The 24,404-nt window shown below is 39.8% G+C and overlaps 1 protein-coding gene across 1 annotated transcript in view; it reads right to left on the bottom strand.

Moving 5' to 3' along the window:
* Nucleotides 1–22,064, bottom strand: part of CALCR (calcitonin receptor) — a 95,521-nt gene extending 73,457 nt beyond the window's left edge. The window contains exon 1 of the mRNA XM_054564627.1: nt 21,963–22,064. Coding sequence (XP_054420602.1) covers nt 21,963–21,969 — 7 coding nt within the window. The 5' untranslated portion in view covers nt 21,970–22,064. The remainder of the gene's footprint in view (nt 1–21,962) is intronic.
* Nucleotides 22,065–24,404: the final 2,340 nt, after the last annotated feature.

Raw genomic sequence — 24,404 nt, 5'->3', positions numbered from 1 at the left:
TTTTCTAATTGGTTTGACAGCCAACTACTTCCCATTTACTAGAAGGCTTTTTGATACAATGATTCATATGCTCAGAATCAATCCTGTAATGTTCAAACAATTACAACAACACAACACCAACAATGTCCTTTTGTAGTGGCAGGTACTCTAGATTCCATTTGCACATACGCAGTAACAACTTTATTTGTAGTCACCAGACCAAAAGTGACAGCAAAAAGGAAAGGGCTGTAGGGACTTCTGCTCCAAGGACCATCCTGTGAGCGGCATCTGCTGAATGGAAGGGACAGCAGGTGCCAGCACCTCTACTTTTAGCAAAGGGTCTTGTAGCTTTGGGCTGCAAGAGCCAAATTCTGTAATATTTAACTTTATTTTCATATATGCCAAAAGTAAAATTAAATCACACTGATACAGTATGTTAAGCCAATCCAAGTAGAAATGTCATTATTCAGTAAATCTGACTGACATAAATGTTCGAAGCATATAACACAAATTAAGAAAAAGGTCTGCCAGGAGTCAGTGAAAAGGTTAATGGATAATAATAATAATAATACAGGACATTAAATATTTACAGCAAAATCAGATAATTTCAAAGTGACAAAGGATATAGGGAGTATATAGACCTCCCTTCTACAAAAAAGTAAAGTAAGTCTCAGGTGGTTAAATGATGAAAACAGTTGAATGTGCAGAAAAGCTTGTATCAAACCCCAGCTTTGTCACTGGCCAAGTGAGTGATCTTGGCCATTGTTAATTAGCATCTCAGAATTTTAATTTCCTCAACTGTGCAAGGTAAAGGTATTATATAATTTAAAAAGTGGTTAAGACGTTTAAATAAGATAAAATGCTCAGCTCAGTTTCTCAAAGTCTAGCAGGTGCTCAGTAAATATTACAATCTTACACAAAGTCACAAAACCTGCTGCAGAGCTGGACCTGGAAGCCTGGTCTCCTGATGGTTGATGTGTCTTCTCTAAGGCAGCACTGTTTCAGGGCTTACGGTTAAGTAATTTTAAACTAAGATTCAGCTCCATTGGTATGCACAGGAATGGTCATGTTGATTGGCCATATTTTATTCAGCCCCATCTTTAGAAAGTCATTTTCATGGCCTGAAGTACAGGTGAATCAGGTTTGATGTTAAACTTTTATATTAGACCATATCTCTAATGATCTATCTTTGGCCCATTTCCATCCTCTCTGGAAGACACAGATTAATTTCAAAGTTAATCCATGATAATCAGCATTGTCTCTGTACATGAAGGACAGGACATTAATAGATTGTTATTTGTGAATCTCTAATGACAAGCAGTTGAGGGACATCTTAAGAAGAAATGCTCAAGTAAATCTCCCTTCCTCTCCATGTAGCCCCCTGTCCCCTTAAAAAGGGATTGCTTTGTTCAGTAGCACATGGTGAACTACATTCAGCAGAATATATCTGATACCCTTGCAAAGTTCTTACTCACTGGGCAGGATAAACAGAGAACCTGTTACTATAGAATGGCAGAAGTATTCACCATTTGTAGCTGCTGAATAGAAATGGGAGTCCTAACAACCTTCTTCTTCTTTTGAAATGTGTAGTGTTGGTTTTAGGGGGGGATTTTTTCAAATAAATAGCCTTTCACTCAAGTGTGGGCTGTTTTCACAACGTGCTGCCTACTTGCTGAGCAGGTCTCACTCACGGTGGAGAGGCCCCACCGACGTGACGTTGACGGCCAGCCTGTGGAAGAGGGTGCAGATTAGCTGTTTGCTCCAGAAAGGACACCAGTTGGATCAAAGTGGGGCTCCTGGGGAAGTAGATTTTGGCGGCACCTGCCAGTTCAGTAAGGGAAGACCCCGGAGATACTGAGATGGGACTGGGCGCTACAGATGGGGTGCTTTAACAGGTGGAAGACTGGTCCAGATGACCAGCAAGATCCTTTCCCGCACAAAGATGTTACGGTGCTAGGTTTACAAAATGTATGCTGTAGAGAGGTATTTATGAAAATTTACTCTCTATTGTTTTTGAGGGTTTTCTTTTTTTTTTCCTAAGAACTTTGGAAGCAGAGATAAGGATACTATGTGTAACCTGACTTCTTGACAGCTCTGTCAGTGAACCTTGCTCATTATTAGCTGCATCTCCTTGGGCAAGTTGCTGATTTGCAAGTTGCAAATTTTTCTGTGCCTCAATGCCCCCATCTGTGAAACGGAGTAAATAATAGTGTATACTTTTTAGGGTTATGTATTTTGTTATTCAATGAATGAGTACATGGGAAGGGCTTTGAGTAGTGCTTGTTCAGAATAATTCTTGCCCCCACTCCCCAAATGCAGTGCATTCTCCCTTTCTACAAAATACACACCACACTTTGCCTACAAAGAGGAAATGTATATGTGATCCCAAAACAAGCAGGAGCGGTAACTATGTGAACCTGAAATCGTATCTTTGAAAACAGGTATTGATAAACGAGAACTTGACAGCAAAGAGATAAGACAAGAGGCTGATTGGTGGACAGGTGAGGTTTATCCCATTTGTGAGTGAACAAGTATTTCTGCTCAATTTTTAATCTTATTAAAACATCCCATATTCACTGAGGTCCTTTTCACCAACTATGAAAAGATTAAAATTAATCCATAACACAAAGGTGAGTAGCTCAGATGGCCAAATGAGTGGGGCAGATATTTCATCCGGCATGGCTTAACTCAACCAAGTACCATATCCTGCAGACAGTTCAAAAATGAACACGGGTATATAGTCCCGTCAGAATCCAAGATACTTGGGGATACTTGAGGGTAAGTTCTTGCTTTAAAATAGCAGAGTAGGAATGGAGGATGGCAATGGAAATGGAATTTGGGTGGTTCTTATTATCAGTGGCCTGGAAAAGTACGAAAGCAAACCTTGGAACCCAAGGCTCTTGGTATTCTGAGTCATATACAAATAGGAAGCATTTTTCTTGCATCTAGAAATCTTATTCAAGAAGAAACAATCTATGTTGTTTTATTTGGGGTGTTTTTGATAGGTTTTTACTTTTTAATTAAAATTTGTTTTAAAAATATTTTCCATTACATTTTTATTGCCTTTAGCAAAATACACATTTTTTATTATAAAATCTAAACTAATAAGAACTTTGATCTTATTTTATAATTTATTTTATATTTTATATAAGTGAAAATTCCCCCTCAAACCACCCATCTTTCTTCAATGTGACTGCTTAGAAGCAGAAACCATTACCAATTTGAGGTTTACCATTCTAGATATTTTTCTTGGCACATAGATGTGCAAAGGACATTCAATTTTACAAAACAGGATCTATTTATCTAGATATATTCATCTGAAGCTTTCTTTCTCTTAATATGTGGTGAACATTTTTCCATGTCAGTATATGGACTTCATTCTTTTCTACTAGGTGTATATTACTGCACAATAATGGGCATGCCATAACGCATTTAGAGATTCTCTCTGTATATTGGTGTTTAGGGAATATCTATCTTTCAAGCATTACAAATAATATTGCAAGTACAAAAAGACCCTCATTTTTATAGAGCAGAAAATAAATAGAAATGCTGGGACGAAGCACATGAGCATTTGTAATTTTGACAACTAATAATAAATTTATTTGTATGTTTTAAAACAACATTATTTACTCTGCTATTTGTTTTAGGAAGAAACAACAGCTACACGCTGGAATTTTCTCTTTAGTGAGCTGGGGAATGCCATTTGAAATAGAGTGTCATGCCCTGGCTGGTGCGGCTCGGTTGGTTGGAGCATCGGCCTGTACACCAGAAAGCTGGGGGTTCAATTTCCAGTGAGGGCACACGCCTAGGTTGTAGGTTTGATCCCAGGCCAGAGTTTGTATAAAAGGCTATCAATCATTGTTTCTCTCTCACATTTATGTTTCTCTCTCTCTCAAATCAATGAACTTTTTTTTTCTTTTTTAAAAGAAAGAGCATCAGCTTTTGGGTGAATTTTTTTTTTCTTTTTGGATCCCTCAGTAGGGATGTTCAGTGGGAAGGGCAGATTTGATGTTTTGCTCTTCTTGATAATCTTTTAAATAAAGGTGATTCTCTTTATTATGTTAATCAACATTGAACTATAATAAAGAAAAATAAGGGAGAAAAATAACCTGTTCTTTTTATTTATTCAGACTTTTTTGATGTGAAACTTGAAAATATTAGAATGGAAGTACTGGAGATATTGAAAGGAAAGAACACATTTGAAACGTGGACAGAGAAGAAGTCAATCATCTGAAATGCTTCACTCAAAATACAATTGAACTATTGTCAGTGCTTTACTGACATTCTGACCAGGCAGCGAAATGCTAGGGCCTTTGACCTCTAGAATGGATTGGGGAGACAGGGTATTCAAAGGGATACCTTGGAGGTATTTTTAAGCTTGATAGTTTGACCAAAAGCATTAGTATCACCTGGGAACTTAGTAAATGTGCAAATTTTGGGGGCCCACTACAGACTGAAGTTTTCCAAGTGATCGAGTAGCTGGCTAAGGTTTGAGGACTGCTTCAATGCAGTAAGAAGAGGAGATGGGAGGTTAAAAAATATGACAACTGATAATATCCTTGTCTCTATCAACTTCCATGTAATGAGGATAGAAGAGAAGTTGACAAAATATGGAAAGACTGACAACTTTAAAAACTGGTAGGCAAGTTTCTTCAGTACCTCTTTCTTAGAAAGATTCACAAAAACCTCATCCATGGGGCAGACCTGCTTAACTGGATGGTAGTAAACGACAACTTTCCTTCTTTCTAACCCCAGTTCCCAGGATTGCTGTCCAGCAAAACTGGGCTGATCCGGTTTTTATAGCTTGCCCATTAAGAAGTGCCTTCCAATGTATAGCAGGTGACTATAGTTAATACTGTATTGTATACTTGAAATTTGATAAGAAAATGGAACTTCAACATTCTCACTACAAAAGAAAAGGTAGAATAAAGTAATGAGCATAGAATCAAACAAAAAAAGTAGCTTCCGCACTCTCATGAATGACATGTCAAGGCTTTTACTCTTTTGTGGTTTAGCGAAATGTTTTATTGGTGTTATAAGTCCAGCTGATTATTTCACTTAATATTTCTGTTACCTGAAATAAACCCAAAGCAAAATGTTGTGACTCTCTCCTCTCCTCATTTTTAGGAGTGGTGGTGAGTTGCTGTCAAGACACTTAGGTATTTGACAAAAATTATTTTGAAGATTTTTACTCACTACTTTTAATGGAGCAAAGTTAAACTTTGAAGAAATATGTTGGCCTTTGGATATAAATATTTTCAAGCCATTTTCATAAAGCGGTGCAGCAAGTGAGATTCTCAAACATTACCTCTCATACTCTCACTGGTGTCCCTGCCTAACTCCTAACTTGCATAACTTCATAATTCTTAACTTCCCCTGGGCGGTCCGGCTTTGTTATCTTCCATGTCTGGTGGCTGACACACCATGTGACAAGCTCTGGCACCCTAAATCACAGGAAGGTGTGAAACTTAACTCTTACAGTCTTCAAGTTCAAGATAATCACTCTCACAGCACAGTGTATATTGAGTATGCACTTGTCTTTGAATATATTAGAAGCAGCTATTTAAACCCCAGATCTCTGATGAACTCGAGAGATGGACTTCTAACTTAGAGTGTGCTGTATTAAGAGAAAACCCCTCTGAAAGAAAAAAAATCTGGCTTTCCTTCCTCATCTTCTCACTGTAAGAACTACTTCTTCTTTCTCCTTAAAAAGACAGAAGCTTCTTATTCTTTAGGATTATGACGAAAATAAAGCTTTGACTAAGGAATCAGTGAGCTATCCACTTTTTCTAAGCTTTACTTTTTCTAATCTCCATCCTAGGGAGATGAAGTCACTCTTCAGAAAATTTATATAAAAAACAAAGAACACACTATCAGTGTCTTTACTTTGGTAAAATATAACTGCCTGCATGCACTAGTCACTCAATGAGGCCACTTTTATGGATATAAAAATTATGGGTCCACTTTCAAATGTTATCTTCCTATTTAACTGGTGACTTTTAGCTACTGCCTCCTTCAGGCACAGGAGAATCTTACTTTTCACATCATCTGGTAACCTTACAAATTTCCATTCCTACTTGCATTTGTTTTCATGTTTTTTTATTGGATTGATAGATACACTAAATCATTTAAAATCTCAGTACTGTGCCCATATGGACAGCGTCATCTAACACACAACATCTGCAGAATGATGGAGGCACATTTAAATCAATGGGATTTCTCACATTTTTACCATTCCTGGAGTTGGGGTATATCATAGTGTAAAGGAACTTTGTGATTCACATAGAATTGTGGGTGACATCTTGGGATGTAGACAGAATTAGGTTCAAACCCCAACTCCATCACTTGACTAGATGAGCTACTTTAGCTCGTGTTTTAATCTGAGTTTTAGTTTTATCATCTGTAAAATGAGGATTATAATACTTATGACAATAATAGCACTTATTGACCGCATAAGCCTGTACCATGCTCAGCACTCCTCTTGCTTTATGTAAAACAGACTCATAGACGCAGAGGACAGACTGATGCCTGCCGGATGGGAGGCAGCGGGGGGCTGCTGGGAGAACACAAAGGGTTTGAGAAGTGCAGGGTAGTTACAGAACAGTCATGGGGTTGTAAACTACAGCGTAAGAAATATAGTCACTGATAATGTAATAGCTATGCACGGTGCCAGGTGGGCGCTGGCAATACTGGGGGAGCACTTCGTAAAGTGGATGATCGACTGCTGTGCTGTCCATGGGAAACTAATAGTGAATGTATTAGAATATAATATTAAATGTATACTGTAAGTGAAACAAAATTGAAAAAAACTTTCCAGATAGAATAATTCCTTCCATAAAGGAAACTGAGGCCAAGACGGGCCAAGCTGCGTTAACGAGCAGTACATCCCGTTGTGCCCTTGCAAGACAACACCCTTCCCGGGACAGCCCTGCTGCTGGCGCAGGCCAAGGGAGACCGCGGGGGCGCGGGGAGAACTTCCTGGACTGTTCACATACTCCCCAAAGCCTAGGGGTTTTGTATATGGAGAGTGCTACTTGTAAAAGTTTAGTTACACATTGATATAATTTTCTTTCCAGTGTAATCTGCTTTCTGGCAAATTCTTTATGGAGTGGTACTTGCTGGCACAAGGATTAATCTTGGGCAACTTTGTAAGCGTTTGCTTTATGTACCACTCCTCATTCCTTAAAGGCATCTTTTTTTTCTTTTTCAAAAGAGCCCAGATTCTTTACAGTTTATGAATAAATACTATTCTTCTTTCATTGTCCCCAGTGTGAGGTAGGGGGCATAAGGTAGACAAATTTTTAATTTTTAAATATTTAAGAATACAAAGTGCCATCTTCTAAATTGAACACACTTAATACCAGGAGAAACTCTTGACATTGTCTTTGAACTTGGCTGCCAGACAGTCCAACTCCATTCAAACGTGCCTCCCTCATTCTGTATATGAGTGTTTTAGTTGATGATGTCTGTGGTGGATCAGCATGGGTCATCAGGCCAAATCTGAGAAGTACTATGTTACGGTTCATGCGGGACTCTGAAAAATCATAGGCTGAGCAGCACACAGACCTGGTGAGAACGTAGGCTCTGCTCTTGGTAGCACAGGAGAGCTGTTGTTAGGCTGCTTACGTTTAAATCCTGCCTCTGCTACTAGCTGTATCATCTTTCTTTAAGCCTCTAAGCCTCACCATTCCTTGGAGCTAAAATGGGTTTACTAATGATGCCTGTGCTTATTACGAGAATTAAATGGAATAATAATTCCTCCAAGAACCACATAAGCTCTCAAAAATGTCAGTTTTTAAATTAACAAAACATATTATGAACTATAATAATTTTATTTCTATTTTTTATTACTAATTTATTTAGGTTCTTTGATTTTCCGTTTTCCCATCTGTAAAATGAAGATAGATATACCTAACTTGCAGGGTGGTTGTGAAGCCTGAATTAAACAATGCATGTGTGTACATACTTTGGCAAAGGTAAGAAACCCGATTAATAATAGTTGTTATTAGTTTTTGTGACACTTCCTATCCCCACTCCCCTATAGCATTCATAGCTGTCAGAGTGACTTTGGCTCCCCCACACCAGAAAAGGAAGACTATGGTCTCAGTTGGCACCCTACTTGGAGCTCCATTTCAGACTCCCCCAATCCCTCTTCCATGTGCCTGAAAACTCGCCTGTCTCATGTATTTGCCCCTTAAGCTTCTGAATGCATCTGAAAGCAATTCCATCAACAAATTGCCTTTGGGGAAGTTTTGAATACTATTTAATCAAGCACACTGAGAAATCGTAAAAGCAAAACACATACATGCTTATCACTTCAAAACTGAGCAGCAGCTATTTTGGAGCTTTGCTTAAAAGTATTGTGAAGAGGAAAGGAAAAAAGATGAAGACTTCACAACAAAACAATTTTAACTTGGATACAATGAAGAAGGGTAAGACCAGATAACCGTGCTTTCTCCCCAGCCTAAGGCTGTATTTGCACCAGGTGTCTGTCGGCCTGGACAACTCAGGCAGCCACTCAAGGTGCTAGTTATCTCCATACCTACTGCCCACTAGTCATCATGCTGGTTATGTCTGGATCCCAACTCCTTTTTTAAAAAAATTTAATGTGGAGTGAAATCTGGGCAGCTGGAAAATTCTGGATGGTGATGGAGTCTGAAGGAGAAATAACCTCAGCCTATTTTGTCATACTCTTGGCTCCTTGATGGAGGATGTCCTATTTTTTCCTAATATTCTCCTCTAAATCCAAATGTAAAATCGTCTGATGCATTATGGGATGAAACCGGACTAGCTTTTCCCAGCTCGTCCTCCCAGCACGTGCAGAGGGGGAAGGGAACCTGTTGGTGACATGCAGAAGGCCTCTCTCCTTCCCTTCTTCACCGACGCGGCGAAGGAGTGGGGTCAGGACCCCTGAGATCTGCTCTAATCATCTCATCTATAAGAACATGTGTAGATTAAGCGGTGGAAAATAGTAAATGGTTGTTTTAGAAGATTTACAAGTGACTGAGAGGAAACATGATAGGGAGATGTTACATTCTTCTAAAAATTCCTCAAATATGTAAGTAGATCATGGACTAACATAAACTAACATTAGAACTTAAGAATCTGAATGAAAGCTGGCAGTGGATATGCATATGTAAAATTGATAGTGAGAAATAACTTTTATTGACAAAACTCGGTGTATTAAAACTAGGGGTTTTATCCTGAATCATCTAGGTGGGGTTCTACGGATATAATAAATAGGAAGAAGAGCTCAAATGTGTTTTTCTTGTTACTCTAAGAGGTGGTACCTATCAAATAACAAAAAGGGGCTTAGAAAAATCCCCGACTGTTAAATCAATAGAGAAGTGTCAAAGAAAGCAGGCTCTGTATCATCTTTCAAGGTTCAACACACTATTGCCAGAGCCAGTCTGCTCTCAGTCACAACCTTCCTAAGTTTGTAAACCAATTGTTCTTTGGTTTTCTGGTGTGGAAACATTTTGGCAGCGTCTAATAAATTCTATGGTGCAATGATTATCAAACTTTTGGGTTCTGCTACATTGATTTGACTAATTCACCTATTTAATGGCTACTTAAACTGAATAGAACGATGCTTGCTCCTCTCCTATTAATGACCTTGATCAAGCTTCAAAAGCATTCAAGAGGAGCTTCCATGTTAAAGATGAAGTGCTTTTTTCCCCCGTCCTAAGAGGACATATTTTGTACTACTAACAGTAATACAGTTATTATTCTGTCATATTTTGAGATCAACAAAGGGCAAAGAAGACCCTGAACTATTTTTTCTTGAGTATTTATAACATAGCATTGTATCAAATTGATAGAAGAAAGGTTAAGAGTAGATTTTCTTTTCCAACTTGATTGAAATAAAATAGTTTTTCCTTGTGCAGTATACACATCCTTCCCCTCCATTCTTTTTCTCCATGAATTTGATTACAGTTTCATATGACTTTGGAGGATAATATTCTCTCACTTTCTGGTCCATCCATTTCCTAGTCTCTAAAATAATAACCTATGGCTGGGAAACAACCTGATTCACCAGGAAATTGGATAATCTAATGTAAAATAGTCAGGTTCTAGATCAATAGTCTTTGAAATGTCCCTGAAATACATTTTCCATTTTTTTTTTAAATTATTATCCTTAAAGTGAGCTGTACCATTGGAAGGGAAAACAAAAGCTTTAGATTAAAGCTTTTTATTAAAAATTAAAACATATTACACATATTTATTAAAACATTACATAATAGAACGCATGAAAATTTTAAAACAGTGAAAAAGGATCTAAAATTAATGTCAGAAAAGAAAATAACCACAGAAATGGTAAATAAGTTAAAAACAAATTAGAGATGGTAAATAAAAAGCTCTTGCAAGAAGCCGAGGAGGTTGAACATGGAAGTACACACAGACTTTCCTTTGGCCGTCTGTACGGACCCTCCCAGTTGTTCAAGTACACAGAGTGCCGAGGAGGCACCGCATAGGGAAATGAGGCCGCTTGGAGCACATGGAAAAGAGTTGCCATGCTCCAAAACAGACCTTGGAAAGTTTATCATCTCCAAGTGAGTAAATAGGAAACTTGACCATTTTTAGCCTAATTAACATCCAATGTATTTGTACTTGCCATTCTTAAACCGCTTTTTTTTCTTCCACGTCATTAAAACCATATATATCATGGGTTTCTGACAAATTTTCATGTAAGTAATCAAAATGTAGTTTTAAAGTTCCATTTAAAACCATGTTTTGTAAAGAGCCGTGTTTTGTGTTCTTTAGGTAAAAAGTGTACCTTTGAAATAATAAAACATTAAGTTTTTGTATTTGACTCTGCTTTTTATGAATGAGGTGTCAACGTGGTGGAGCATAACTTCCCCTTCTTGTAAACCACGCGGCAGCGTGGAGCACTCCTCGCACGGGCACATCCCACGACAGCTGTCGGGACTGACATTTACAACAAAAAAGGAAAACCGCTAGTTCATTTTTTTAGTTTTTTAAGAAAAAGAAATGTGTGGATCTGCTGTGGAAAGACCTGCAAATATGCAAAACCGAAAAACATTTCACATTATAATAAAACTTTTGCTGTTAAGGTTTTCACATAAATTTATAATAAGCACACTTTCTTATGAGAATGTACTTACACTCAGGAGCCAGACTCCCTTGGTTTCACTTCCGAATCGGCTGTGGATTAGACGTGTGTGCTTCCGTGGCTCACTTACCTCTCTGTGCTGCGGTTTCCTCATTGTGTAAAGGAGGCTGTAACAGTACCTACCTGACTGAGTTGCTGTGAGGATTTAATATATTAAAACTATAAAAGTCTTAGAACATTACTGGTTTATAGTAAGTGCTATGTAAGTGTTAGCTACTATTACAATAATTACCATTATCATCATTATTGAAATATTTCAACATGTCTATTCATATTCAAGTTTCCTTATTTTTCTTAAAAACTGGAAGTTGCACTTTGCTGGGGAACAGATATTGATCAAAGTTTCACATTTGTCTCTGTTTAGATCATGGTCCTGTAACTCCCAATACCGTAACTTCATTTCTAAGAATCTCCCATGTACAAATTGGTTATAATGATGGGGCGCTTGTTTCAGCTACTTTTTGCATTGTCTGTAGAGAGTTCTTTAGCATTTCACTTAGAAATGCCTGCTTCAATGTATAGACAATAAGGCAGCTTGGTGACAACTGCAGTTAATAAACATTTCAGATTCAACAGAGGCCATGAACAGTAGATATCATTTGAACAGTAGATATAGTTGTAATGGCTTATGAAAGTAATTAGATTTTTTTAAAAAAAACAACCCTATATCCTTCAAGGATGATAGAGATTAAAATTAACCTTGTAAACTTGGGTGCAGTTTTGCCTTAGTAGGTACTGAATCTATTTTGATTCATGGACATGACACCAGATGGTCAATCCCACAGTGAAGATACATCTCAAGGAAGATTTAAATGATCAGAAAGGTACCCCTACCTCACGGCACACTTGCATCAATACTTAAAATTCCTGTTATTACTTAACTTTATTTTAGAAAAGGCAAATTTCCCAAAGATTTTCACCAGGATATTAAAAGTTAATATACCACAAAAGGGTCCTATGGTCACATAGAGAAATGCTGTCGACAGGACAAGATTAAATAATCATAGTTCTTCGTTCATTAGACTTGAAAGTGAGTGAAAAAAACATCATAGCCAGAGGGAAGAGCCTGTGTGGAGGGTGATAGGTGAAAAGAACAGGGTGCGTTCCAATGACTGGATCCTGATCAGCCTGGTGGAGTGAGCGGTCCGGGTAGATGAGGTTGGAGCAATAGGTTGTGACAACCAGGTCGCAGAGGAACTTGAAGCTGTGGTGAGGAGTTTGTGAGCATGGCTGGACATCTTTAAATAGTTGTGAACCGAAGGGAAATCTGATCTGATTTACATTTTGGGAGTTCACTTTGGATGCTAGCAGAGAACATGCCCGGGAGGGCGGCAAGGGCTATTGAGAAGGTCAGACAGGAGGCTGTCGGAGTGGTCCGAATGAGAAATGACTGTGTTTGGGCTACATTAAAGGTGGTGGATATGCAGCAAAGCAGACTTCTCACAGCTTTTAATATGCTTATGTGTTGTATAAAGCTTTGAGTTTGGGAATAAACAGCTAAACTGATTTGACCAAGAAACACATCAGGAAACGCAAGTTCAAGAATTACTTCCTGAATCATTGATAATGAAAATATTTATTTCCTGATGGAAATAAGGGCTCATTTCCCTATTATACAGGGTCCGGCAGAAGTAACACTTGCTTGAGTGTGGTTGGTAGGGTAATAATATGGGTGTAATAATTTACAGTTTAATTTGAACATTTCACCTAACATGTCATGTGGTGTGCTTGAGTGACATATTGTTATGTTACTAAATTACATGCTTATGATTTTGTAATAAAAGATTTTATAATAAAAAAGGGTGTTATTTGTGTCGGACCCTATATTATAATGCAGACAGCAGGGTTTGCAGTAATAGGATTAAAAAAAGCAATTGATTTTGGTGGGCAAAGGGAGTTGAAGTGAAGATTGTGGAAAGGCTCAAGCAATGGGCAAGGAGAGCAAGATTACAGAATAAACGGGAATACTATGAGTGGCAGGTATCTGGAAAACTAAGAGAAAAGAAGAGACACCAGAGACAGGCTCTGCCTCTTATGCAACGTAGTCCAGGGCCACTCTCGTTTATGTGTTTAACTCTCCTCGTGGTCATCTATAAGTCCATTCGTGCAAATATTTTTCTTTAGATGCTCATGATTCCTTGCGACTTTGCAAACTCTTAGGGGAGAGCACTAGATATTGAGTCAGAAGGCTGGAATTCTCAAGGCGGCACTGTTGCCTGCTGGAGGGGAAACGTTATCTCTGTCTCAGCCCCCTCTTTAATGAAAGCATTGAACTCCTGATAGGGGTAAAATACTAGCTACCAAGAAAACGTATGGCATCACCTCAAATATGAGGAATGCCTCTTTAACAAGTTAACGTGTAGCTCAGTGAGATTATGACTTTCAGTTTTGATATCTGCTGATTGCTACCTCATACATTTGCCCAGATTATTAAAATTTTAGTAGCTCAAAAGAAATCCAAGCTTCTCATTAACTTTCTATCTGCTAAAATAAGATATCTAGTTTGCTAGAATATGTATCTTTTCATGAGAGGCAATAACATTACTTTCGTTTTGAATGGGAAACAAAGCAGCTCGGTAACTTCTTGTTTTTCTGGAACTGGCCCTCCGGCCACAACTACTGCTCTCTGCTTTGCTGGGGTTTTGCCTTATGCCATCTTTGTGGTCTACATGATTTTAGAATGAAAAAGTGTTCTAATGACCTTTTAGCCCTGTGGTAGGTCCAAGGAACGAGGTGCTAAAATGATTTGCATTATCGCGTTCTCTGTGCCCTGAATGTCTTTGAATCTTGGGCTACAGAGATCACATCTCAATGTCTGCAGACACCGACATTTTCTACAATACACCTTCATGCTTGCAAGAATTCTGTCTGTTGGAGGGAAAGTTAGAAACAAATAATTATGCCCAAGTTTCGGTTAATTAATGTATGAGCCAAGCCAATTTGAAATTAAAATTTGGCTTTAGCGCAATTTGCCTTTCCTTTTCCCCCGTTGCCCAAGTTGACTTGTGAAACCCAGCAAGAAAGGCGATTTCTTCAAATGGCCGAGCTTTCCTTGGAAAATTGTTCTTACTGAAGACAGGTTTTTTTTTCTTGTGCAGTCCTAGGATCTGTGCTGCTACTTTTGGTCCCAAAAAACAATAAATATAGCTTTCATATTAAGCTGACGCCAAATTCATAACTGTTTACAATAAATTCATTTCACATCTTCTTAATAGAAACAGATTCGGATCAGACAAGAAAGACTAGAGAAACTGTATCACATTTTACCTTTTTATTGCTGTACAGAAGCTCCTGCTTAAGGACATAGCTACCTAGAATGTCCCCTTGATATACAGCATAAGCCTGGACTATTTCAGGCTATTCCAAAATGCTGGGCTTTGACTATCAATATAGCCAACAGCTTCAGCCACTGAGTTGGAGAGCTGAGCTTAAAACCTCCAGAAATACTGTCTTAAAAGTCCACAGAAAGGAACTCCTAATTACATCTGTTAGTAAAGGCTCTAATTATTCAAAAGAATATATATATCAATTATAAAAAAAGACCTCTAAGTCACCTTTGAAATGCCTTTGGACTCAGTAGTGGAATGAGTGTCGTCCTTCGGCATCAGGCAAATTTAGATTTGAGTTTTATTGAGCTCATTGCTTCAGAGATACTGTGAACCTCGGAGAGTAGCTGAGTCTCTGTTTCCTCCTCTATGGAAGGCACTTGATAACATCCCGGAGTGTCATGAGAAGTGACTGAGCATTGCTATATCCAGGACACAGTAGGGGCTCAATGAATTGTAGCTGTTTTTTTTTTTTGTTATCATTTTAGTTACATTCCTAAAATCTACGGAGTATTAACTTGCTGATGATCAGTAATTCAAACAATTTAGGATTAATTGCTTTTAGGGCTCTAGTCCATATTGAGAATATGAGAAGAAGTCCTATTTGTTTTTTTTTCCTGCCTATAGTACTGATAAATACCACCTACGTAACTTCAGCCTTAGTGCAGGAGGCAGGGGAGAAGCAGAGGGCTATACTTTGTGATTAGGAGAGTGTCACGGGCCTGACGGAAAATCGTTCTGCGTGCTTAAACTGAATGCTACGTTCTGAATATGTAAGCTATGTTTTAAATGCTTGCTAAGGAAAACAGAGTCGGCTCTTCCAGCCAACACTGACTCCAGCTGGAAATACAAATGTGGGTATAAGAAATGTGAATGAATTATTGATTTGGAGGAAGTAGCAAAGAGAAGGGGCTGAAATCTCTAGGGCCACAGCTAGTCAATGTCTTAAAAGAGGAAAACTGTAAGACTCAATGTGACAAAAAAGGTTTCAGGAAAGAAAAAGAAGCATGAATACGTATGGCCACATTCAGGGAAGTTGAACTCATTTCATAGGAGAAGGTCTCCCGTGTGTGCCGAGGAATACAAAACTAACGAATGAATTTGTCCTTTTTAATCTAGAAGGGAACTAAAAAATTAACAGACATCTCCAACAAAAAGACGAGAATAAAGTGCCATAAGACAAATACACTGATATAATTTGTGATCCAAAATTGGCATGTTTCCCTGAAAAATTCAGCTGTGCAACTTTTGAGTGCACATTTTGAGAAATATTTGGATGCTATAATTTTGGGATTTCTAGATTGCAATCCTTAAACATAAGGGTTTATAAAACCCATTTTTTTCCTCCAACACATTCTTATAATAAAGCTATAAAGATTTATTTCAATGAATAAGTGACAAAAGAGAAGTGTTCTTTGTACATACACAGGTATGGATGCACCGTTCTCTGGAAGCTCTAAGGAAAGAGACACGAGTATGTGATATTACATCTTGCTTGGGGAGGGGGTGGTCAATGGCTAAGCGGGTAAGGCTAAAAGAAGGAAGAAGCCTATTAAGTTAAACTCAGGAGGACTGTAAGATTTCAAGAAGAGGAGATAACATGAGGGAAGCACGTCCAACTCATTGAAATTATTGTGCACACTCAGTGCCTCTGTTTCTTCACTTATTTATTCCTTACCCTACACCCAACCCACTACTACAACAGTTCTTGGTTAAACCCAACTATGATCTCTCATTCTTTATCCTACTGAATTTATTTGTAATACCCAGTTTAGGTGTCTTTCTTCTCCCTGGCTTCCATAAAACTGCTTTTTCTGTGTTTCTTCCTTTCATCTAGCTTTTTCATTACTGCCTTTTTTGCAGGCTTGTTTTCTAATTGTTATTTTTAAAAAATGGTATTCCCAGGGTTCTGTCTTAGATGTTTTTCTTCTCTTTTTAATTTTCTGCCTTTGTTTCTTTTTTCTTTCTTATTTCTTCAAAGGTGAATTTCTTCAGAGGTATTTCTTCTCCCTTCCTACACGCATACGTCTTCCAGATCTGTATCCCTAGTACAAAATTCTTTCTTGAGCCACAAATTTCTGTATCAACTTCTAAAGGACATCCTTACATGAATAAGCCAAATGTATCATGTTCCAAATTAAATTCTTTATCTTCCTTCCCTAAAATATTCCTTGTCCTGACTATGTGAATGATATCAACCTCTCCTATCATCTGTGCAAGAAACCTGGAATTAATCATACCATCAGCCTTTTTCCAACAATAATCTGTTTTCTCTCCTTTTCTAACTCCAACAAGGCAATGATCCTAATTATTTTCTCCCCCGTTACTGCAAGAGGCTCCCACCTTCCAGTTCATTTGTATGCATCCTTCCTGAAGGCTAACATTTCTCCCACCCCTCCACTAGAGTGATCTACCAGAATGGCAGAGCTGATTATTTCAGTCCCCTACTTTAACTCCTTCAAGGACCCCTATTGTCTTCATAATAAAAATGCAAACCTTTCAGCCCAGCAGGCACGAAAACCCCTTGTAACTGATGCCTTCTAGACCTGGGGGCCAGTGAAAATACCTGTTAGTTCCCCAAATCAGCAAGTTGTTTCAAGCCTCCTCGGCTTTTTATAGACTGGTGTCCTGCCTGTGACACACTTCATCTCTTCCCCTCTACATTCTCTCTTGTCAATTCAGTGCTGTATTGTGTCCCTTTTAGGGGTCACCTTCATCAAAACGCTTTTCCGATGCTCAGCTCAGTGTGGTCCCTGCTTCTAGAGCACTTAAGGCATTTCTTTCCTGAGGTACTTACCACACGGGCTTGTCCGTCTCCTCCAGTCCTCATAAAGGAGCTCTAATTTGTCACAATATCGCCTGACCGGGACATAATATGCATTTAGTAAATATTTACTGAATTTTAAAATATGAGCAAAGTTATAAGAATGAAAATGTGCTGGGTGTGTTACGGGTGAATGATGAATACATTTTGAAGGACAGGGGAAGGTAAGTTTGGAAATGCTGAATTCTGAACTACCAGACAAATAAAAGGCATGAGCTGGGACTAGGGTTTCTGGTAGCCCCACCTCTGTCACACACCCCAATTTTGAAGCAATAGAACACAGACTGAGGTTGTTGGACAAGCGCATAAAGGCTGCAAGTGAAGGATATGGCATCACTAAGGCTTCAGAACTGGAATTAGGTAGCTGTTGAGGTTTTCTACTTAGCCTGGGTAAGAAAGATAAAATGGGTATAATCTCATACCATGAGACATCTTAAATGCCAGGTTGAAGAGTGGTTCTGAGCCGGGGGTCCCTGGGCAATCGCTGAACCATGGTGAACAGAGGGAGCCTGGCAAACAAGCCGGGCTGCGCTGCGCAACACCGCACGCAGCACAGGGAGACCGAGGTGACCGGACAGCATGAGGACATTTAAGTGACCCAAAATCATGAGACTGTTTAAGTGAATATTTTACAAAATATGTAAGTGACTACTTTACAAAATGTTTATTTTGTGAAAGGTAATAAAAGCTTAAACTAGAGGGGTGGCAGTGAAACTCTGAGGAAGAAAATGCAGCTTCCATGGGAAAAATTGGGGGTAGCCTTGAGACTTGATAAAAGAAAGCCATACATTTGCAAACAGAAGTTTTTGAAATAAAATGGTTAAATATTGATAACAAAAACAGAACATATATCATAGAGCCAGGTACTTTATTTTTTTGGGGATTAGCTCCATTGATTTGGAGTATATGTGTTATTTTTTTTTACAAAGAATAGCTATTCAAATGCTATTTTTAATAATGAGAGGCTTTTCATTTGAACGAAGACAGAATCTTATACCTCAGGTATCACAGGCACCCTGGAGGTATCATGGAAAGCCGGGCGTCGGCTCCGTGGAAGCAGCAGAGCCAGCTCCTGTGAGATCAAGATTTGCCAAGCCGACCCCATATCAGAGACCTTTAATTGTATTCCTTGACGGACACTCCTGACCCTAAAATTATTTTGCATTTTATTTAAAAAAAACATGTTCCAGACAACACTCATTTCGGAAAACAAGAAAATTACATTTAGGAGTAGATTCCAATGACGTTCTCTATCAATTATTTCCCCCTGTCCCAAATTCTTCATCTCAAAAATAAGATTTTAAAGACTCAAAACTCTTCCACATTACCAGTTTTCTAAACTCATAAAGACAGAAACATATGTGAATATTATTTTGTGTTTTGATAGTAGATTTGAAAACAAGTTAATACCATGTGACAACAGAAGTTATTATCAATTGTTTTTTATAATCCTCATTATACAGACCTCTGGGAGATCATATTAATATTGAAAAGCACACAGTGCCACACAAAATAATGCTTTTAATTATAATTAAAAGAGAAGAAAACCTCATTCCTGTGTGGAATGACTATTTATGTATTGGTCATTCTTTACTAGACACAAAATCCTTGAAGATTGGGACATGTCCTATTTTTCTATGTAACATCAAGCACAATGCAATTCTTGACACATAATAAACAATAAAAAACAAACAAAAATATGGTTGAATAAATGATATATTTTAAAAAATATAACACTTACATAGAACCTACTATGTACCAGGCACCTACCCAAAAGTGATTTACAAATATTAACTCATTTAATTCTCATTAGAAAAACCTCAACTTAGAAAAGAAATTGAGGCATGGAGAGGTTAGACTATTTGCCCCAAATCCCACAGCTTCTTAGAAAATGATGGAGCCAGGCCTAAAACCCAAGCAGAGCCATGCAGAATCTGTAGTTTTAACCAATACTGTTTTTTAATAAGAATTCTGTCTTTAAATTTAAATATATAAAATATGTATATAAATATATATTTTATTACAGTAGTAAACTTAGAACAAGAAGGTCTACGTTCGAACACATGTTAAATTTATTCGGTTTATGGTTTTGAGCAAGTTCATTAACCTAATGGGTCCTTAATTTCCTCATACATAAATCAGAATAATAGCTGGTACCTCACAAAGCTATTGTAAGCTTTACATAAATAATTTATGTGAAAATTCTAGAACATAGTCAGCACCCGGAATCTGTTGGTGTGCCAAGGAGAATGGTACTGTTTTTCTCCTTCTCCCCTTTCAAAATGGTACATATTTACACATTATACACCATGCAGGTCTTAGCAAAATAAGGTCAAGTTCTGTGTTTCATAAAGCTTTATTTCCAACATCTCCTAAAGGTAGACTTAATTTACTAAAACATTTTCTAGACAGTCAAATAAGCTTCAAACTCAGTAGACTGTTTTTTGGAGAAAAAAGAACTTCCCCAGAAGCTGTTATGATTTAAACATCGACAGAAAACAACAACAATAAACCCCCCCCCAAAAAAAAAACCCAACAAAACTCTTTCTTCTAATTGGGAAATCAAATTATACACTTTATTAAAGAAAAAAGATTAGACCAAAATAAAACATATAGCATTTTTGTTTTTTTTTTTTTAGTAAGACCCTCTGACATTAAGAGGCTTTATCAAAACCGATGGGAACCATCTCGGCCATTGATTTCTAATTATTGCTCTGCATTACCATCATATATACATATATTTTAAATCAAAATTCAGACCCCTTCCTCAGGTATTCTGATTTCATTGGTTTTGGGTAGGGTCTGGACATCTTTTTTTTTTTTTTTTTTTTTTTTTTTTTTTGTGAAAGTTCTTCCACTGAGTCTCGTTTGTAGCCCAAGTGGAGAACACTGGATTAGGCTATCAGTGAAAATATCACCTGTCTCCTAATTCCATTTTGTTTTTACTCTAATAAAAACCAACAACAGATAATATCTTTATTCAGCTCAACATTGAAAGAGTCTGAGGAGGTCACCAAGAACAGAATTGCCACAGCACTCCTAGGCTGAGATTTAGCTCTCTTTTGTTACCTGATTGAAGCAAATTCATTCTCTATTCATCATCATTCATTATCCGGAATTCCAAAAACACAAAAAAGTGGGAAACAGAATTTGAATTTGTATCAGCTAATTTTCTTTAGTTCCAAGCATCATAAAACAATACAACTTTAAGGTTCTTTATGTGTTCCTGGGCATAAGTTACAATAAGGATTTCGTATTTACTGTGCTTAGTATGCTTGTGTGGTCAATAAATAATCTTAGAGCACTTCACAATATGACTGAATATTATTTTTGTAGCTAGAGTTCCTAAAATTAACTGTGGATTAGAGGCATAAAACCCGAACAAACCCCGGCTGAGGGATACATTTTGAGCTAGTTAAAATATTGAGTAGAAATGAGTGCCCCCCCACCGCCCCGAAGAACACCACCTTAAACTGCGAAGATGCCTTGCAAATCTAATCACCTTGGTTCCTCTCATAATGCTAGTGAAGAAAACTGGAAATTTTGAATTATTTAAGCTGAGTTCTTTAACCGAACTCATAGTAGGCTAGCAACATGCTATTACAAATTACACTTTAGAAATTCCACAACACCGAATGCATTAATTCCTACTCTGTCTTTAATGGTAAGCCAAAGTGGTCCAATGGTATAAAGCATTTGCCTTTTCTTATCATTTAAGACACACTCAAACTTGGACACTCTGGTATTTAAAGATTAGTGTCAGGAACTCCATGGTCACACTTTGGTGTATTTTAAACATTTCACTTTCAATCACCCAATATTTCAAACAATAGCCATGAATAGGTGACTTGGTTCAGGTTAACTACAACCACGATATCGTGAGGGTCTCCAGAAGGTCTGGCAGTGGGGCCCTAGCCTTCCAGTCCTGTATGGGTCATACAATATTAGGTTCCAGCTTTCAGACAGAAGTTGATTTGCAAAATAAAGCCTGAATAATGGGTTAAAAAATATGAATGGATTGTTGATTTTTGACTTTGGTCGGATTTTCTTGGATGTCAAGAAAAATGTATATTTAGGGAAAAAGAATTAATTTATTAGAACTGTTCTCGATGCCTTTCATCCAGGCTTGGAAAGAGCATCATGCAAAAAGAGTACCCATTTGGAAACTACGCACACAACATATTTTTCCTAATAGGTGTGAAGAATGGCTGCTATGCATAAATGATTGTTGGAAAATAATTCTCTGTAAAACATGACTTAACAAGCAACCCCATTCACCACTGTACTCATTCCCAATATCCAGAACAACCATGACACGTCACATAGATGCCGGCATTATCTGTTCGTTAGTTAATAAACACCGTTTGGAAAAAAAACCCCACCACTGACAGTCCCATAATTTCCATACGCAATGCGGTGGAGAATAAAATTTTGACTGAAAAAATGATATTAACAACATAATAAAACTCACAAAAAATCAGAGGACTTTTCAATAGGAAACGATAAGTTGTAGCATCTTCCCAGGACTATGTGTTTTTTCATCAAGGGTAAAGTGAAGCGCCTGAGACTAAGCTAACCCTGCATCAGAACTTCAAACACCACAATCAAACAGCAGTAGGAAAAAACAAGGCACCTCAGGCACCATCACTGTTAACCATCCCAGGGAACGTCCCAAAGCTCATTCCCAGACCCTCCTTACCTCGCATACTTTCACTGGGCGGCTGGGCACAGCTCAGGAGAAGCGAAGGGAACTCTCAGGTGGTGACTCCAGCCTCAGGAACTCAAGCCACAGCGTTCATCTGCAGGGCAGGAGACGTTAGGTGCAGGGTGAGGTGCAGACAGTGCGCACCTCTCCAACCCGGGCAGGTCGGTCAGCCGCGCGATGCAGCCCACCCAGGGTCTGGGGGGCTGCCTGTCTTAGTTTGACAAGAGAGCAAACTGCGTTAAGTCCTGAGCCATCTCTCTCCTTTCCCCCCTTCCCGATTTCCTGACACTTTAATTCTGCCTTAAGTGATGCTTTCAACCTAGTCCCAGCTTGTATTACAGGCTAAAAGGCAACTGCTTTCCCCCCAAGCTTTATTTCCACCTCCCCAAAGTCTAGGTGGCTCACCTTCCAGGCACCTTCCTTCCCTCGCTCAGCTGTGAGCAGTGCGCAAACTTCTCCTGACTTCAGACTCTTATACTCGTCCTCACTCCCGCCCCACTCCTCCCGCCTCCCGCCTCCCTCACGTCCCCCTCCTAGCTGCAGAGGAGGTGGCTGCGGAATTGATGAGCGCCAACCCCCCCCTCCCCGCCCCTCCGCCCCCGCCAGCCCCTTCCTGTCCCCGGAGAGGGAGTGGCGAGCAGGAGAGCTCCGAGCGCCTCCGCGCCAGCCCCTCTCTCCCCGGCCCGCGCTGCCTTGTTCTAGTCCCGGCTGGGACTCACTCTATGAGTCCCAGAAACCAAAACGCGGCGTAAACATGGAAAGCAGTAGAGGGACCCGAGTTAAACCTGGGGAAGGGAGGGATGGGTGGGGGGCGGGGGCGGGGCATGGTCCGGTCTAGGAGATTTGTACCGTCCCCGGAGACAGCTTACTGGGAGCCCCGACCCCTCCCTGGAGGATGCAAATTCCGGAGGGAGGTGAGTTCCCAAAACAACCCACGCAGGAAACCTTGCCACCCTGGCTCCTTCAGCCACTGCTAGGAGGACAGCACCACCTGGGAGCCCCTGGAGAGGGTCTGCAGTGGGCGAGGCAATGAAAGTGGGATGGGGATGAGTGGGAAAGCTGTTGGCTAGGAGCTGGGTGCTGAGAGGAGGCAAGAAGAGGAGCCGGAAGGCAGGAGGTAGGAAGAGGGACCGTTCTGGGAGAGTACGGAGTTGGGCAAGCTGCCCAGAGCTGGGGGCGCTGGCTGGATTTGGGGGAACAGCACCCTCCTCATAGGAGTCTGAGGGCGGGCACCGTAGCCTAGGGTGAGTGAGCGCAGTGGGGCTGGCGTGGGAAGACGAGGGTCTGGAGTGCCAAGACTTGGTGTTGGAGGCTGCCGACACCTCCCGTGTCCCTCCTAAAGCCTTTGATGCCAGGTGGATCCCGGGACAGACCGAGTCCAGACGAGGTGCAACCTGGGCGGTAGCATCTTGGGAGGCGGGCAAGTTGGTTCCAAGGACGCACAGCCCTTAACATTCTTTAGCCTACCGCTAGGGCAAGGCGGTAGTGGACACTTTTTTAAAAAAAACTCTGCACAAGGGGCTTGGGGTCAAGAATGAAGCATCCCGCGCATCCGGGGACTGCAATGTGGCCGTGCACCCTCCAGGTTACCAAAATTGTGTGCTCAACGAAAGAAATAATAGCAATCTAATAGGGCGAGCAAAAAGGCAGACAGCAGCACAGCACACTTCCTAGGCTGTCCGAGTTTTTCCTAGACAGCAGTGCCCTGTGAGTGGGACCGCAACCTGCACCCATTCTGCCCCTGATTCCTCCCTGGAGAGAAAAGTACTACAGGCAGAAGGTGCATGTGTGTCTGCTCAAAGGGGAGCTCCCACTCCCCACCCCAGGGAGACCTCAGGGACCCCTAATTATCTGACTGGGGGCTTTTAGGGAACCCAAGAGAGGACACAGTCCAGGGGCAGAGAGGCTCCCCCACAGCCCTTCCAGGGGGTTTGTGTCTCCAGGCCCCATCTCCCCTCCATAGTCCCCTCCCTTCCTTGCCACCTGCAGTCTGGTGACTTAGAGGGCCGCTGTGTGACTCACCATGCATTCAAACCCTACAGCACCATCCCACTGCAGGGGAATGTTCTCCCTTCCCTTTATTCCTGGGATCTAGGTGGGAATGTTTTTAGCAGTAAAAAAAAAAAAAAAAAATTACGGCTAGGAAAGTAATCTGGGCAATGAGGAGAGGAACCTTGCAAAGGAACGAACACACACACACACACACACACACACACACACTCCTGTAAAGGAAACTTCTCGATTCAGGATTTAGACACGGCTATTCACTCTGTGCTTTGACAGCCGTCCTGGGTTCCACAGCTCCCTGCTTCTCAGCTCCTGCTGACCCTCTAGCACCAGACCATGCCTTCCTGTAAGGATTCTCCTTCAGAACATTAATTACCCTTTTTTTGAGACAAATGAGCAGAGAATTATTAAAGTTCTTTGAATATCTTG

Source organism: Pteronotus mesoamericanus, unplaced genomic scaffold (genome assembly GCF_021234165.1).
Source record: "Pteronotus mesoamericanus isolate MK-2021 breed Mesoamerican mustached bat unplaced genomic scaffold, CSHL_Meso_final scaffold_85, whole genome shotgun sequence".
NCBI classification, from domain to species: Eukaryota; Metazoa; Chordata; class Mammalia; order Chiroptera; family Mormoopidae; genus Pteronotus; species Pteronotus mesoamericanus.
The sequence above is the reverse complement of the archived record's forward strand: the minus strand, read 5'-3'. Positions and strand labels throughout refer to the sequence as shown.